Consider the following 16,076-nt stretch of genomic DNA (forward strand, 5'->3'; position numbering starts at 1 on the left):
ATAGCCAAAAAGGAGGGTCTTTACAAACAGCTCTACAACATCCAAAAAGCATTGCACATTGTGCACAAGCTTGCCATGGCTCTTGAAAGTTTTGAAAAGAAGTCCTCCACTATGACTGAAACCCAACATAGATTGGATGACTTGGAAGAGACCTACATAGATGTTGTTAAACAATTTCACTAGATTTAAGGGTAGCTGATGGAATCAAATAGTGCTATTGCAGAGAGTGAGTAGCAAGGTCAAGTGGAGGTTTTGAAGGAGAACGTCCGCACCATCAAGATGAGGTAGGAAGGAATTAAGCAATAGCTTGCTCATGTATAGGTTCCGATTGTGGTATTGATAGCTACACTAATTAAAAATAATGACTATCCTCTTAAGATGTGGTAGGGTCATATGTTAGTGGTCTACTGTAGGCACATCATAGATGAGTGCATGATTTGATAGACCCATGGCAACCACCCTTTGCATGTGTTTTGCTTTGGGATGTTTGTGGATGGGAACCTCAAAATGTAGAGATTATCATTGGTAGATTAATTGGGCCTGCTTGTTCAACTATCCGTGGTGAGAAACTAGATGCTACAAGTGCATTTTCCATTTGGGCTGGACGTGCAAAAAGAAAGAGCCTTGAAGGGAAGATAATTGTGCCTACTTGTTCAACTATCCATGGTGAGAAACTAGATCTTGCAAGTGCATTCACCATTTGCGCTAGACGTGCAAAAAGAGATAACCTTGAAGGGAAGAACCAGCTCCCTGAAAGAAAGGAGCTAGAAGGAAAGAAGCCCAAGCTCGAGCCTTAGGAAGAAGGACTGATCCTCCCATCAGGGAATAAACGTAGCTCAAAGAGCTCAAAGCGACCTGATGAAGGGAGCTCAAAGAAGAAAGTAAAATGTGGAACCAACCCTCTAAAGGAAAGGAGCAAGAAGGGCCAAACATCAGGGAGCTAAAAGACCTCAAAGCAAACGGAAGTAGCTAAAAGACCTTAATGTATGAGATTTATCTGTTCAATTATTGATGAAACCACCCTTCCATTGTTGCTACATTTGTTGAAAGTTTGCAGCCATTTGAAAACAAGTTTTCTTTATACAAGCTATTTTAGGATCACAACTAGCATGGGGCTAGCACAAGAGAAGTGGTCTCACAAGTTTCCTTCATACCAGCTAATTTAGGATTGTAACCAGCACGGTGGTAGTACAGGATAAGTGGTCAACAACGCGGTGGTCGGTTGCACATGATAAATGGGCCCTTAAGGGGTCCTGTTTAGTGTCAAAGGCCATATCAACAAGCCATATATGTCTAATGGCATGTCTATATGGCCCTTTTCCCTAAAGGGGACCCCTCAAGGATCATATCGACAATTGGATTTATACAAGTTGTTTTAGGATCACAACCAGTGGTGTTTGTTTGCATACGATAAGTAATTTATAATGTATTGCCACCAATGACCACCAATGCGGTGGTTTTATTTTATTATTACAAGATAAATGGCATAAGATTCATTCATTTAAGATTTGTGATCACCATCCCAATGGTTGTACAAGATAAGTGGCTTACATTTTCTCTTGTTTAGGAGTACTAAAACAAGAATGGGTTTTTTTGGGGTTTTTGTTTAGGATTTACTAAAACAAGCATGGGGTTATCTAGGGTTTATTGTTTAGGATTTACTAAAACAAGTACTATGGTTGTTTGGGATTTAATAGAAATAAGCGTAGTCATTGTACAAGTTGACTGTAAATACACTTTTATTTTTTTAGGATAAGGGAAAGACATTTTCCTTGGTTTAGGATCAACTACACCCACACAATGAGAGAATATTTTCTTGTACTATCTTAGTCATCCACTACTCCAAGACACCCCATGATGTGCTCTATACCCATGCAATGAGAATACATTTTCTTATACTATCTAAGTCATCCACAACTCGCTCATGTGTGTCTAAATCTATTTTGAATACACTCTTGTTCTTGTTTCATCTAAGCGCAGCTTGCAATTCGAACTTAATAGCTCTTACTAGATTAGAGTATACAAATGTTTGTGGACTCTTATGTAACAAAATGTAATCATGGCCTACTGGAGAGCTCCAAATACTACATCCCACTTCTCATAGGTTGTTTCCCAATGATCCTTAAATGATTCCTCAACCTTGTTCTTGGGATTGGTACATTGCAACACAATGTATAAGTCATATTCCTCATTCTCCCTAGAGTAAGCGACAATTGTAAAGTTATCCTTCTTTTTGAGATAGTCAGTGAGGTCATCAAAATAGTCCTCACACTATGGTAAGTCATTGTTTGTCTCTCCATTGTTTTCCACTCCATCTTCATGCAGGGGGAAAACTTGAGCTGGCTCCCATCTCTTCATAGTTGCAATGTCTTAACAATTGTCATGATCCCCTATGATGCATGCATTATAGAAACAAGAAAATTTTCTTATTTTGAATAGGTGCTTATTTGAAAAGCCCCATATGCTATGCAAACTATGAGTTGCTTTAATGGCCTCACAATCATGTATGCTTCTCGTTTGCACTTCATTCAGTTCACTTCATGGAACCTTTTGCACACTACACTATTCCCGAGGCTTTGTTTACTATATGTTCATTGTGCCCCTGTGGAGAGGTTGGTTGTAAGCCACGTTACAACATCATGGGCATCATTGAGATTTTCTTAAGGGTATGTTAATTGGTGTTTAAACAAAGTTCCCTTAATAACAACACCACATCCATCATGTTTTCCCTTGCCATAGCTTGACCCAAAGAAATTCCACATCATGTTTAGACCGGTCGGGGATTTAAACCTCAAGACAAAGTAGAATCCACTGGCTAGTTTAAATTGAGAGGAAGCACAATTTGACCACATGCAATGTTCTTTTATATTTTCTTGTACATGGGGGTCATCGTTTTTTAGCCATTCCCAATGCAATAGAAAAGCATGCTACACAAATATTAAGGTGTCGTGTTCCCTATCAAATTTCGAAATGGTATGTGCATTGTACTGACCTAGACTTTCGTGAGTTAGCACAAGTAGATTGGCATTACTTGTAGAAAAAATCAAGCAAATGATGGTATACGATATGCACTAGAATTATTATTTGCTTGTTATACAAGTGAGCACTTTGTATCTCATCTTGTTCTTGAAATGAGTAATTTTTGCAAAATCTATGACAAAGACAATAGTGTCATGGGAAAATTTAGAAAGGCACTGCCTTAACAACTTATCTTGCCAGCTGGCCATGAAATTATGAAGCACATATTTTGAGATGGATTAAATCAAGTGATTTGTAATATGCCTGGGTTGAGTGCTCTTATATGATAGTGGCATTCTCTTTTTCTCTGATCCTTTAACATTAACATGTCCATGTTAAAGCAACGGAGTTGTCTTTCCTCATTCCATTTGGATAAACATCAAATTTCCTCTTCTTCAGACTATAATGCGTGTGTGTGCCATGAATACATTCAATGCGATGCCACTCAAAGTCTCCCTTTGGATAGACTGTTGGCTTCTATACAGACTTTAGGCTACCAACTTAGCCTCCCTTGCAACACATGACAAGGATCCAGGTGGCCTAGAGACTAGACATTCATCTACAAGACATGAAAATCTATCTCCATGGAGAAATGCTCCAACACAACCAGATCTCAAGTCATTTAAAGCTTGACGGGACAAGTCAAAGTCTATGTTTCACAATAACACACATTCCTATCTTTGAGTTTTTTGATGTACCAAGGCTTACAATTCTCAAAGCTTCTTTGCCCAATCCAAAGGTTAGGGTTTTGAGCCATAAACTTTAGATACAACTCCGTCTGCTCACTCAACATGCAAGAAATAAAATTTTGAGCATATAAAGAACAATTATTGCACTATAACAAAACTTAGCACTACTTAAGTTCCTGGAATTAGTACTCATAGTATTCACATGTATGGATATAGCATAATGCATATACCATTCAAGTACTAAGAGTACATATGATATTCATAAGTATACTCCTAAAAATACTATAGTGCATGTAGTGTGCACTCTTCAAGGCCTCTCCATCTGAGCATGCAAAGACTAACATGCAATATGTAACATTGTCTTATTCTCCCAATTTTGCACTACTATGAGGAAAAAAAACATAGTATGTGCAAAAACATAATCTAATCAAGCTAATTAAACTAAACAAGCTACTACAAAACAAAATGATTTCAACCATCAAGCTAGTTTAGGATAGTCATAACTAGTGTCTGACATGAACTAGCTTGGTGATATTGCTATTTTGACCACCGGACTAGTTTAGTACAATCACATTAACTCTAAGCCAGCCCGTGCATCACTCTAACTAGTCCAAAAATTAAATAACTAAACTAATTTAACTACTAAAAAACATATCAATTTCAACGACCAGGCTTGTCATCACTTAGGCAATAACAAAACTCAATTTAGGACAATCACGTTAACCAGCTCAATTATATATTATTTTTCAAACAATTGACCTAGTTTTGGATGATCACAGTCCAAGCCAATTTGTGTATGACCTGAGCTAGCCAAAAATTAATCTACACTAATTTAACTGCTAGGAAACATAACAATTTCAACCACCAGGCTAGTCTCATTGATTATTTTTGTACGAAACATATTTTTGTTTATTTCTGTTCAACCACATTGATTTAGAGCAATCGCATAACTACTATTTAAATTGAACTAGCTCAGCGATAGATTGCTTGTTGTTTCAACCATCAAGTTGGTTTGAGATAATCACACTAAGTCCAAGCCAGCTCGGTCTAGATATTAAATGATATATGACTTGAGCTAGCTTAAAAATTAAGCTTAACTAATTAAACTATTAGGAAACACAACAATTTCAACCACAGGGCTGGTCATCAATCATATAATAATAATATATTGTTGTTAAATTTTGTTGCAAAATATAGAGCTGTTAATTTCTATTCAATCATGCTGGTTTAGGACAATCACATAACTTATGTTTGATATATTGCACGATGTTTCAAACATCGGGTTAGTTTAGGACAATCACATAATGTCTAAGCCATCTGGTTCAGAAATTAAACAATTAAACTTTTTCAAATCTCAATCCTAGACAACCACTAACTTGCATTGTATCAAGCATGTGTATGATGTGCTTGTCCCACTTCTTGTGTCCCATTCACTTTTTACAAATGTCCTTCTCATTTGGAGAAACTCACATATTCTTGTTTCAGAATAGTGTCACTCTATAGATGACTTCTAGACTTAGGCTGTCTCTCCTTTTCTTGCATTCTGTTGAAGCCTTTAGACTTCTCAAATTGGGATGATCATGCATTACTTCCGCTCTATGTCCAACCACACTGGAGCCATGTTGGTCCTTCTGATTGACAACATCTTTGACGTTGTGTGGCCAAGCCATTTCTCCTTTGTTTCAAGGGACACCAACATAGCTAATGTCGTCCATTTTGTAGCTAGTTCGTCTAAGATATGCACCCCTTTCACTTTCAGTAGGCTATTTCTTATGTTAGAGAGCATCATCTCTTGGGTGTGCATCTCCCGAGGTGTTGGTAGGGTTGTCACTCTATAAACTGTAGGGTGTAGGATGAAGCTTGTAAGACTCGAGAATGGTATTCACTTGGCTTGATGTTGTTTCCTTGAATGCTCCCACCAATTGTAAGACTACTGCTCATGTTTTTAGCTTCGATGGCAATGATTGAATGCATGCATCTACAACCACTTTTTGCTACTACTCTATCTTAAAACTTAGGAGGTAAGATCCACGAGATTGTGTGCATAAATAGTTTGAAACATGTCATGTATCACCACATTGGACACATAATATACATGCTTGGCTACATCTAGACTTTCTTTAATGTTAATGGCCTAGTGTTCCCTAGTGGGGGAATATGCTTCTAGGGTGGGAAATTCATGCTTTTTTAAGTATTTAATATTCTCACCCTAGATTTAAGTATTTAATATTCTCACCTCTGTTGTTGGCTACATAGTATTTTCCTAGGTGGCTTCCATTTATAAATACACTCAATTCAATTCCATCCATTGTTTTTCGTTTGATTGTTTGATGCAAAATAATGCTAACCCTTTGTATTTGAATTTTCCTTTGTGTTTCCTAGTAGTATACAACAAATCTATTTGTCCTTAGGAATTTTTTTTCTTAATGCAAAAAAAAGTTAATCTTTAAAAGCTTTGGCCTTTAGTTCTAATAGTCCTTGGATCGTGGTCTACCTTCGGAAAGACTGTCTGTGCTATTTACATAAAGGCATCTTTTACACAAATCTCCCTCTTTGATAGATGGTAGTCCACTGACCATGTGTGTTCAAGAAACTACATGAATCTACATCTTTAGTATCTGCAATCTTGCATTCTCTTTGTCTATGGGGTGTACTGCCAACTTGTAAAAAGTGCCCCCTCTCAACCCACGTTCAATGAACAAGAGCACCTTCTTCACTAGAATCTTTTGATAAACATGTTATAGAACTCACAATAGATTCAAGTTCCAAGACATAAAGCACATCACAACAAATGCATTTGATCTCACCATTTGGAAGGATTATTGATATATCACCAATCCCTTTGAATGGAAGGGGATGATTGTCTCTAACATGACTATATGATGCTCCCTTGGCTGGATCAAGTGTCTTGAACCAATCAGGTCTTCAATACGAGCGTTGTGATGCACTTGAGTCCACTATCAAATGCACTATCAATACAAGTGTTGTTATGCACTTGAGGCCAGCTGCCTGCTCGATAGAGATTAAATTCCACCAAGCCAAATAAACATTTCCACATTATTTGATTAGTCCGCAGTGGCATCAGTCCGTCAGTCCCATCGGATCTATCATCGGTGTACACACATTCACACATCTAACACCAGCTCAGTCCCTTGGCATTTGGTAGTTTGGCATGTCAGTTTGACACTTGGTAGTGATCTTCCTTGGATACAGGATTATTGCATTCATCTTGCACACATATGCTGCCCATGTAAAGTCACATATTGTTGACTATTTTTTGGCATTGGTTCCTACATGCATGTCAGCCTTGTATAGCCTCTCAGCTACTCCTGACACACAGTTGTCATCACTTTACTACAGGCTTGATCTTTGGCATAAAAATGTTCACATGACTTGGTTTTGACAGTTTAGCATAAGCCCCTAGTAGTAACTTTTGTACAGTGTTCTCATGGTTCACTCCCATCGGTACACGGGTAATCTTCTTGCACAGAGCACCAGACCGCCCCCAACATGGAGTTCGTCACATCACATAGTTGATGATATACTAGTCATGACTCTGGATGAGGTCCGTGAGTGGAAAGAGAACCTTCTTTGACCATTCATTGCCATAGGATATGTACCAGTTTATGAAACTAACTCGAGCCTCATTGGTCTTGAGAGATTAGATGCGGATGTTAGCATGAATGAGCCCATAGTTTTTGAACATGCACATTTCTCAGTATCCCTCATCATGAGGCACATTTGACTCAGCACGAGGCAATCCCATCTACATCAGCACAGACTGCTTCTTATGATGCACATCCATCATCTTCATGCATGGACCTGACTCTATCTAATGTCACATCAGATGCAAATACTCAGTATGAGTTCACTAGTGATCATGCAGATTTACAACAGGTAAGTCCTTAGTATGAGGCACTCACATCTTTAGCAGCATTACATGCCACATCGTATTCGCTCTTTAGGTGATTCCATTCCGGCATCCATCACCCATGCTCTTACCTGTGTGACATGGAGCATACCTTGGACATAGTTTCCATCAGTAGTACAAATCAACAGATTAGTCGATAGGGCATTTCAATATTGACTCAATCATGCCACATAGCACCACCCTTGGATCCAGTGATCACCACCGCTTTCGATCAGTAGATCATTCCTTAGCATGAGGACATTTATGCATCAGTGCAGTCTTGCCCCAGTGTAGTGGGCATCATTAGGTTTAGCCATAACGCAATCTGGGGAACCTCTACATTTCAACATGCACTTATGGCTGTGATCCAAGACTTTAGACCAGTTAGCATTCGGCATCTCATTCAGCTCAGGGACATCTTATGCATTTTCAGTGATATTTCAGGCTTCTAGGACTTTACACTCTCAGCTCCTTCTTAACGAGTCTATGATAGATGCTACATCCCATGCTGATGGATGTTTAGCCATGCACACATCAGACCACCTTCAGCTTATGACAGTTGAGCATATAGGTTTGACAGGTTACCGTACCTTGTCAGTTTTATGGGCCTCTCCATCAGTAGAGTAGTGTATCACACTCGCACCTTCGACCTCAAATTTTCAGCCCCTGGATCACTCTGTTCACACTCACTATGCAGTCTTCTATGATCCTACATTATATGACAAAGATTACTACAGCATACCTCCGACATTGCTGTCAGTTCTTTTGGGTTGGTGACGCTCTTGTATGTTATAACCTATCAGATCACATCTTCACGGCTACATTGACTAGCTTCACATCTCGATGCCTCTTCTAGAGAGTAGTTGTACAATCCGCAATGCCATATGACATATTCAACCTTGAAATGTTCGGCATGCAACCATACATACCATTCTTCACACAATCATCTTTCAATCCACTAGTCTTTGATCTAGGTGGGCATCTTTACTTTATGCATATTTCCTTCCTCTTTCCTTTGGCCTATTTTTTGGATTTTATTCCCAAAGGTGAAGGATGACCCATAACTTAAGACAAGGAAATGCACGTTATGTACAAGATCTAGTAAGTTGTACTCAGTGTACAGGTGCCCGCTACGTAGTCATCACTATGCTCACACATGCATATGCTACTCTCATTCTTTTTAGTTTTCTTTTTCGATTTTGGATGCAATCATATGCACCAAACGAAATCGACAAAAGAGACTTGACATGCACCCTCTACTTACCTAGTGCAATTTGTAAATTGCACCATACTTATAGGGCATTAGGAGCAAACCTAACCCTAAGGGATACTCATGTATATATTTGTGTTTATGTTAAATACAACATAGTGTACAGGTAGCTATATTGTGTGCTCTCTCTCTCTCTCTCTCTCTCTCTCTCTCTCACTCCCCACTTTATCAAAGGATCCTGCATGAGAGTTCTATTGGTGTTTTGATCTACATGCAATAATAATTTAGTATTTGCAGTTGCATTTCATATTGAACTTGAAATCTTGTATGTTCTCTAAACTTTATAATTGCATGTAGGTATAGGTTGCACTTTAGGTTTCACACTTGGTATTAGAGCAAGAAATGGTGCAATGGAATCCAATATAGAGGCAATCAAGCTGGTGACGTTCACGGGCACTAACTTTCCTGCATGGCAAATAAATGTTCGATTATACTTGATGGAGAAAGGCTTGTGGCCTGTTGTTTTGGGAATATAAAAGAATGAGCAATCCACTCAGTGAAAGAGCCAAAATGAGCAAGCTTTAGGGATCATTGGTAGAGCACTTGGACCAAAGTACACTAGCTCTTAGAACTTAAGGTAAAAGTTGATGACAATGACGATACTAAGACCGTGCTTCTTTCAAGTTTAACACCCGCATATGCTGGAATCATGAAGATCTTGCATGTCAATGGGGACTTTACTTTGCCAGAGATGTTTGCGACTCTTCTTGATGAACGTCGATAGAAGTTGGATGAGAGCTACGAAGATAGAGCCTATGCATGTTGCCACCTTAAGGCCCTGAAAGAATGGGGGGACACTCTTCTTAAGTATCTTTAGTATCTGTTGAAAAAAATATTAGCCATTTCAAAGCCATTCACAATCTGTTTGTCCTCATCTTAGATTTTCCAATTGTATATTAGATTGAGATGTGTGATGAATGCCTTGCGTCATCTCTCATTCTTAGATTTTCCAATCGTATTGAGATGTGTGATGAATGCCTTGCACTCATATATGAGCATCAATTGGGTCCATACATCAATGTTGTTAAATGCATCTCTTAGGCATACATTGTATTCTTTAGATATGTGCTAAAGATGTCTATTTCTTTGGAATCGAACTCATCATAGGAAATTTTCTCTACTTGTGTGGCATTCTATGCTCGATTAGCCACTTTCCCATCAAATAACCCCTTAATTTTCATTGCATGGAGAGATTCCTTATTTGGCATTTTCAGATATGGAAGTTATTTCTACCACTGATGTCATCTCGATGATGACTCAAGCACTTGAATTGCACAAATATGGCTTGTGCATGTTTGATGTTAGTTGGTCTTCAAATGCCACTATCCACTAAGTTGCTTAAAAGTGCCAATTGAGAATTCACAATGTAGACGGAGATGAGCTCTTCAAACTGGTCTAAAAATATTGTGAATTCAAAACTTTGAGCAAAAAGCTATGCCCCTTTGAATATTGATGCCCTCTATTGCAAAGATGAGACAAATATCCTATTTAAACCCTTGATTTTTGAAAAAAAAGGACCAAGATTAAAAATATTTGCCTATAAATGAAGGGTTGTCACCTTTGGGACCCCCTCATTTTGACCTTACAAATCCCAAATTTTGACTATCGCCTAGCATAATGGGAATTTTTGGTGATAGATCTTGAGGGATGGGGCCTTCAAAGTGAAGGAATTTCATCATCACATGCTCAAAATCTCCCACATTGCAAGATTCTTCTCCTAAGATGTATTGTGGACACTTGAACTCAAAACCATCTATTTGTAAGGATGAGGCATTTACCCCCAGGCCACAAAGGCCACTACCTATTTGAAAGGATGAGGCACTTACCACTAGGCCACAAAGGCTGAAGAAGGACTAAAGAAGAAGAAGTATCTTATAAGGCTATAAATTTGTTTCCACTTGGAGATGATATATGTCAAAAGGGAGGGGGCCCCTCATTCAAGCCACAACTTTCGATCAGGGTAGATTTTTTCCTTTTGAGAAAAAACTTTCATGTTCTGTTTGGCTAACACCCTCTTCATTATCATCGACCTTCTTCAATTACATTTTTACCACTATTGCAAGTCGATCTCCCTCACAAGATCTCTCCTGACCATTCACTTCGAGAAGATGTTGCGGCCTTCCAATAGGCTCCCTCTCCTAGAGCCACTTAGGTTCCCTTCAGATTTTGACCTTCTTGAGCTTTTGTCTATGCCAGTCTTTTTCTTGTAGCATTCCAAAGGCTCATGCTCGAGCTACATCCTTACATAAGTGTTGCTTGTGGCCTCTACTAGAGCCTATGCATCGTCGAGTTTCTCCTTCATGGTTTCTACCCAAGCCTATGCATCTTTGCTATTTCACACTATTGCCAAGCTTCTTCAATGCTTGTTCCCATCTACAATCTTATTTTAGCTTCTCCTCCACTATTGCAAGCTCGTTGAACTTCTCCCATACCTTGCCCATGGTTCAATGCTCACAGGTAGTAATTCCTTTTGTGAGCTCTTGAGACTATTGCCACTGACCTCCAAGCTTTAGACTTTGCTACAGAATCATCATAGACATTTTTCTCACAAACTTTGTGAGCCTCTTTCCTTTGGATAGCTAATGTTTTCTTTACTTGCTTCGACAACCTTCTTTCAATAGGATCAATGCTTTAAAATGCAATCAAGAATCCGTATTGTAGTTAAGCTACTCATCAATAACCCCACCTGCATGGGAAAAGATCCTCTTGATTCCACCTATCACTACTGGGTCTTGCCTTGTTGCTGCCAAACTTAGTCACAAGCATCTTCGTCTAATGAGCTTCTTCTTCCTTGTTGGTTCTTGCACTATTGAGGAGGCCAAAGCTCGAACTAATCCCTCAAAACTTCCACTAAAGCTTCTACAATTTGAAGCTCTTCAAGCTCCCTCTGACTAGCAAATGGCCTTTAGATAGTCGCAACTACTCAAGCACTAAAGCTTCTTCCTGAAGTTGGAACTAGACTAGGACACACAATCCTCAACTTCTTAATAGGCTAGAGAAACAAGCACCCAATAACAAAAAAAATCCTCTCAAGAAAAAATTCAAAACCAAAACAGTGTGGAAAGGGGGACACATTTTCCAAGACACAGAGTTTAGTCCCACATACTGTAACTACTTTTGGCCATATAGATGGACACTCCTCTATTTCTAAACAAAAGAATATCAACAATGCCAGAGTGAGAAAATGTGGAGGAGGAAAGGGTAGGAACGCACATCAGCAGGGACGAGAAAATGCCACATTTGCCTGTGAGTGGAGGAATTGCGGGATTGTCGGGGGAGAGGATTCAAGGCTAGAAAGTGCCCAAAATTCGACAAGTGGCTGCGAGGAGTGGGATTCCGAGCTTTCAAACCCAAAATCCCCGGCTTCGATTCATTCCCCCACGTGGAGGTTTTGAAGGAGAACATTTGGAGGGTTAACCCTAGTTTGCAAGTTCAAGCATTTGGTCAGGAGAGAGATGGGACATGGAAATTCCGTTTCAAAATCTTGTCTGATCGAGGGATGGAGATATAATCTCCACCGACCGACCTCAGACGTGTGTACGTGCGGGTCAGGAGCCAAATCAGCGGTGGTGACGAGGAGATGCCAAATCAGCAGAAGTGTGTGTGGGTGGGGAGCCACATGAGCAGGGAAGAGAAAATGCCACATGAGCAGATGACATCAGAAGTGCCACGCCATCTTGAATGGAAGGGGGGCAGACACTACAGTGGATAAAAACGTTCCTTTTTTTGTGGGTATGCAGAAAAGCTTGCAAGCAACGCAATCAAGCAATTGCTTCTATCAACAAGTTTCGATCGTTGCGCGATCAAGTGAAATCGCAGTAATAGCAGTGGATCGACGTAAAATGCCCAATTGCAGCATGAAGCGAGACTCGATTCTGCTTCCAAATGATCTTCCCCATCTCTGATCCGACATGCCTCGTCTACAATGCCGCCCGATCGCGATCACCCTGCTATTGGATCGTCCCGCCTTGCAGATTTTGTTACCTTTCGTGAGTCGCCCTCATACGCCAATGACAGTTGCAGTTTGGATTTTCATTCAGCCATTGCATATGGTTCTCAGTCGCAGTTAGCTTTCCAGGCAGCCATTGCTTGTAAATTTTTGTTTTGGGTCTGAATTAAAGCAGAAATGCCTCCCCCTGAGAGTTCTTCCAGTGGGCCGAGTCCTTCCGCAAATGCAGGGACAGGCTCTAAAAAGAAAAAAAAACAAGTAAAGGAAGAGAGAGACCGATTGAAGCAGGTTGAGAAGAAAAAACGAAGGCTTGAGAAGGCTCTCGCTACAGCAGCTGCAATACGAACAGAACTTGAGAAAAAGAAACAGCAACGGAAAGAAGAAGAACAGCGACTGGACGAAGAAGGAGCTGCACTTGCTGAGGCAGTTGCCCTTCAAGTTCTGGTAGGAGAAGACGTGGATGAAGAGTCCGATGGTACTAACAACGACGTTTCTGAAGGGGACGCCGAAAGTGGTTCTGAGGACAAAGGTGAGGAAACTAATAAGCCTGTATCTCTTGAAAATACTTCGAGGAGGTCGAATCAATCAGGTGATTCGAAGCAGCACAGAGGCTATACGTTTAGGGCGTCTATAGCACCTGCTGAGACGAAGGTAGAGAGTCCAGGCAAAGACTTGTATAGTGATCGGGAGGTATCCCTCAACCGCACCCTTGGGCATGTGAATAGGGAAGAACTTAGAAATTTCGAGGAATTGCAGGTGAAAAAGGTATTGGTATCTGACTGGCAGAACTTAAGCAATCCAGAAGACACTTTGAAGGCTAGTAATGACAGGGCTAAGGCAGCAGAGGTGGCAGCAGCACAAGCAGTTGCTGCCTTACGAATAGCAGAGGAGGCAAGAGCTGAAGCTGAAGCAGCGAAGAAGGCAGCAGAAGCCGCAATCAGCCAAGTTTTGGATAAAAAGCAACAATCAAATCAGGTGTGTGCACCTTTTCATAGACTTACTTGGAGCTAGGTAACAAGTATCAGCCTTCAAATTTCCAGCTGCATGTTCACATCATGCTTTGATTTTGCTCAACAATCCGGTCACACATTTCCTTCCCTTTTTCTTTTTGATGCTTGGAAACAGGTCAGTTTCCAGCCTATGAACATAGAGATGGAAAGAGATGAACTGAAGGCTCGGTTGGAAGAAACTGAACGCCTGCTGAAAGAAAAAACTAGACAGGTAGTCCACCTGGAGCAAAATCTGGAAGAAATGACTCACTATTTGGAAGATTTAAAAGCAGAGCTACCTTTTGTCATGGGTGGTGGTGCCAGAAGGGAACTCTCTTCAGAAAGAGGTAGCATTAACGTCACAGAGTCATCAGTTGGGACTGTTGATCAGTGAAGGGCATCGCCTGCACATAGGAAAGTGATAGCTTTTAAGGCTTCTGATTCCCATGGTCTACCTAGCAATCAGTACGTGAAGCTGCTGGTGTCTTGCTTTCTTTTGACATATAGATCTTGACAATTCTCAGCAAATACTGGATGCATTACACCGGCAGCTATGAGCAAAGCCACATGCACCCAGTGTGAGGCCTGACCCAGCTCCAAAGCCCCTCTGGAGTCCATTTTGGCACACCTTGCCCCAAGGAGGGTTTCAAATGCGCACTGGGAGGAGAAAGTGGAAACATACCCATTATTGTAGTCCTTGTCAGAAGCAGCCTGTAGCAGGTTTTATAAACCTGCAAATCCAATCACACCCTGGCTCCAATCACACCCTGGCTGCAAGTTCTGACAATGCAGCAGAGCCTGTACGGCCGCTGAACAACCAGTGGCTGAGGGGGCTTCACAGTTGTGTAACAAGTCTGTGTACTGAGGTCCTTAATGGCTTGGCTTTATATGATCAGAATAGGCTGCAACATTTCATCATGATCTATTATATGTTTAGTGGATGGATTAGGCAGATCAGAGTTGCGGTATTTGTCTGTTCCTTCTCATTGGGGGCAGCTGCCTCCTTAATGTGCATGGATCAATTTGCCGTGTAAAATTGTCTAATACCTTGTTCATGTTTAACTAGGGTTTCAAATTTCAGTGGTGCATTTGCACCAGCTGAAATTTATAAGCAATATTGTTTTGCATTCTTCCTATATAAAATAATGCTGTCTTCAGAGCAGTTGTTGCTTCAAGGAAGAGAATGTGGAGTCATTTTATTATTCTTCTCCCTAAGTGCGAGCCTTCATCCTGCACATCATCTCCTTGAGCATTGCAGTTCAAAGGCCAATGCAGTACACCTATTGTTGGGCACTGATGGAGTCAGTGCCATAATAGCTAGGCCTTACTATGCATAACGTTGTGCAACCGGGATAATTGGGTCATTTTCCCTGTCTGGATTGTAAAAGCTTGTGTGTACACATGTATATCTCTGTGCGTGCCCATTGGTGTCTGTGTGTCTGTCTGTCCCTCTCTCTCTCTCTCACACACACAGAGGGGGGGGGGCGGGGGGGACAGAGAGAGAGAGAGAGATTCACTCAAGATCACTCTTAAAACGGTATACACATGTAAGAACTGAACTTTACTCTGCGAAAAGATAAGATTACTTTTCAGAAATAAATAACAGACAGAGAGGCGAACAAGATAGAGTCACGTAAAGGAGCAGTTGTGCAAAATCACTAGAAAACCTGCTGCATCGGCTTGTGACCATGACTAAACTTATGGCCTTACCATGCGTATCATGTTTCTAATTGGGCAAGCCGAAAGCTCAAGAAAGGTAACCCAGAACCGACCAACGTACATAGACAAGGTGCCCTGGTGCGTTTTTGATGTCGTAGAGAAAGAGATTGTGCAAACAAATCTGCTATGCAAAACTACCTGTCTTATGCCGCTCCTTGAGGCAGCTCAATGGTGGTAGATCACTACAAGTCTACCAGAAGTGTTACGAGAAGATGCCAGGTACAAACAGAAAGTAGTAAAGTGTTGAGCATAGTATCGTGAGCAGCTACAATCAGATAGGAAGGCGTGTAAAACGGCTAGGGAAAGGCCATGAAGACATAGCATTTGTTCTAAGAAGTTTAGACCCAGGGTCACATTGGCAATTTCAATTTAAGTACAACTCAAGTGTGAGGGTAAAACAAGAGGCATAGGGTGCTGGCGCAGTGCCCTCGAAAAAATAGGTTTTCGTGATCACATCTCTCAGAGGAGAGGGAGACAAGGGGCGAGGCGGGACTGAGTGGAGGGAGAGAGAGCGAGACTCAAGGGAGGAAAT

General features: G+C 40.7%; 1 protein-coding gene across 1 annotated transcript; it reads left to right on the forward strand.

The window, feature by feature from the left end:
- Positions 1–12,630: 12,630 nt before the first annotated feature.
- Positions 12,631–14,847, forward strand: LOC147881314 (uncharacterized). The gene is made up of 2 exons (XM_087369979.1): positions 12,631–13,811; positions 13,962–14,847. Exons 1-2 carry the CDS (start codon positions 13,014–13,016, stop codon positions 14,217–14,219), a joined length of 1,056 nt encoding a protein of 351 aa, XP_087226105.1. The 5' UTR covers positions 12,631–13,013; the 3' UTR covers positions 14,220–14,847.
- The last annotated feature ends 1,229 nt before the right edge of the window (positions 14,848–16,076 follow it).

The sequence above is a fragment of the Dipteris shenzhenensis genome, chromosome 31, assembly GCF_047967505.1.
Source record: "Dipteris shenzhenensis isolate YYH24624 ecotype China chromosome 31, Dip_SZ_1.0, whole genome shotgun sequence".
NCBI lineage: Eukaryota > Viridiplantae > Streptophyta > Polypodiopsida > Gleicheniales > Dipteridaceae > Dipteris > Dipteris shenzhenensis.

Bases quoted from the DNA above. Each gene is read 5' to 3' on its own strand.
- LOC147881314 (XM_087369979.1), top strand. From the start codon at position 13,014: ATGCCTCCCCCTGAGAGTTCTTCCAGTGGGCCGAGTCCTTCCGCAAAT. The intron at 13,812-13,961 runs GTGTGTGCACCT...GCTTGGAAACAG, and splicing joins AAAAGCAACAATCAAATCAG to GTCAGTTTCCAGCCTATGAA.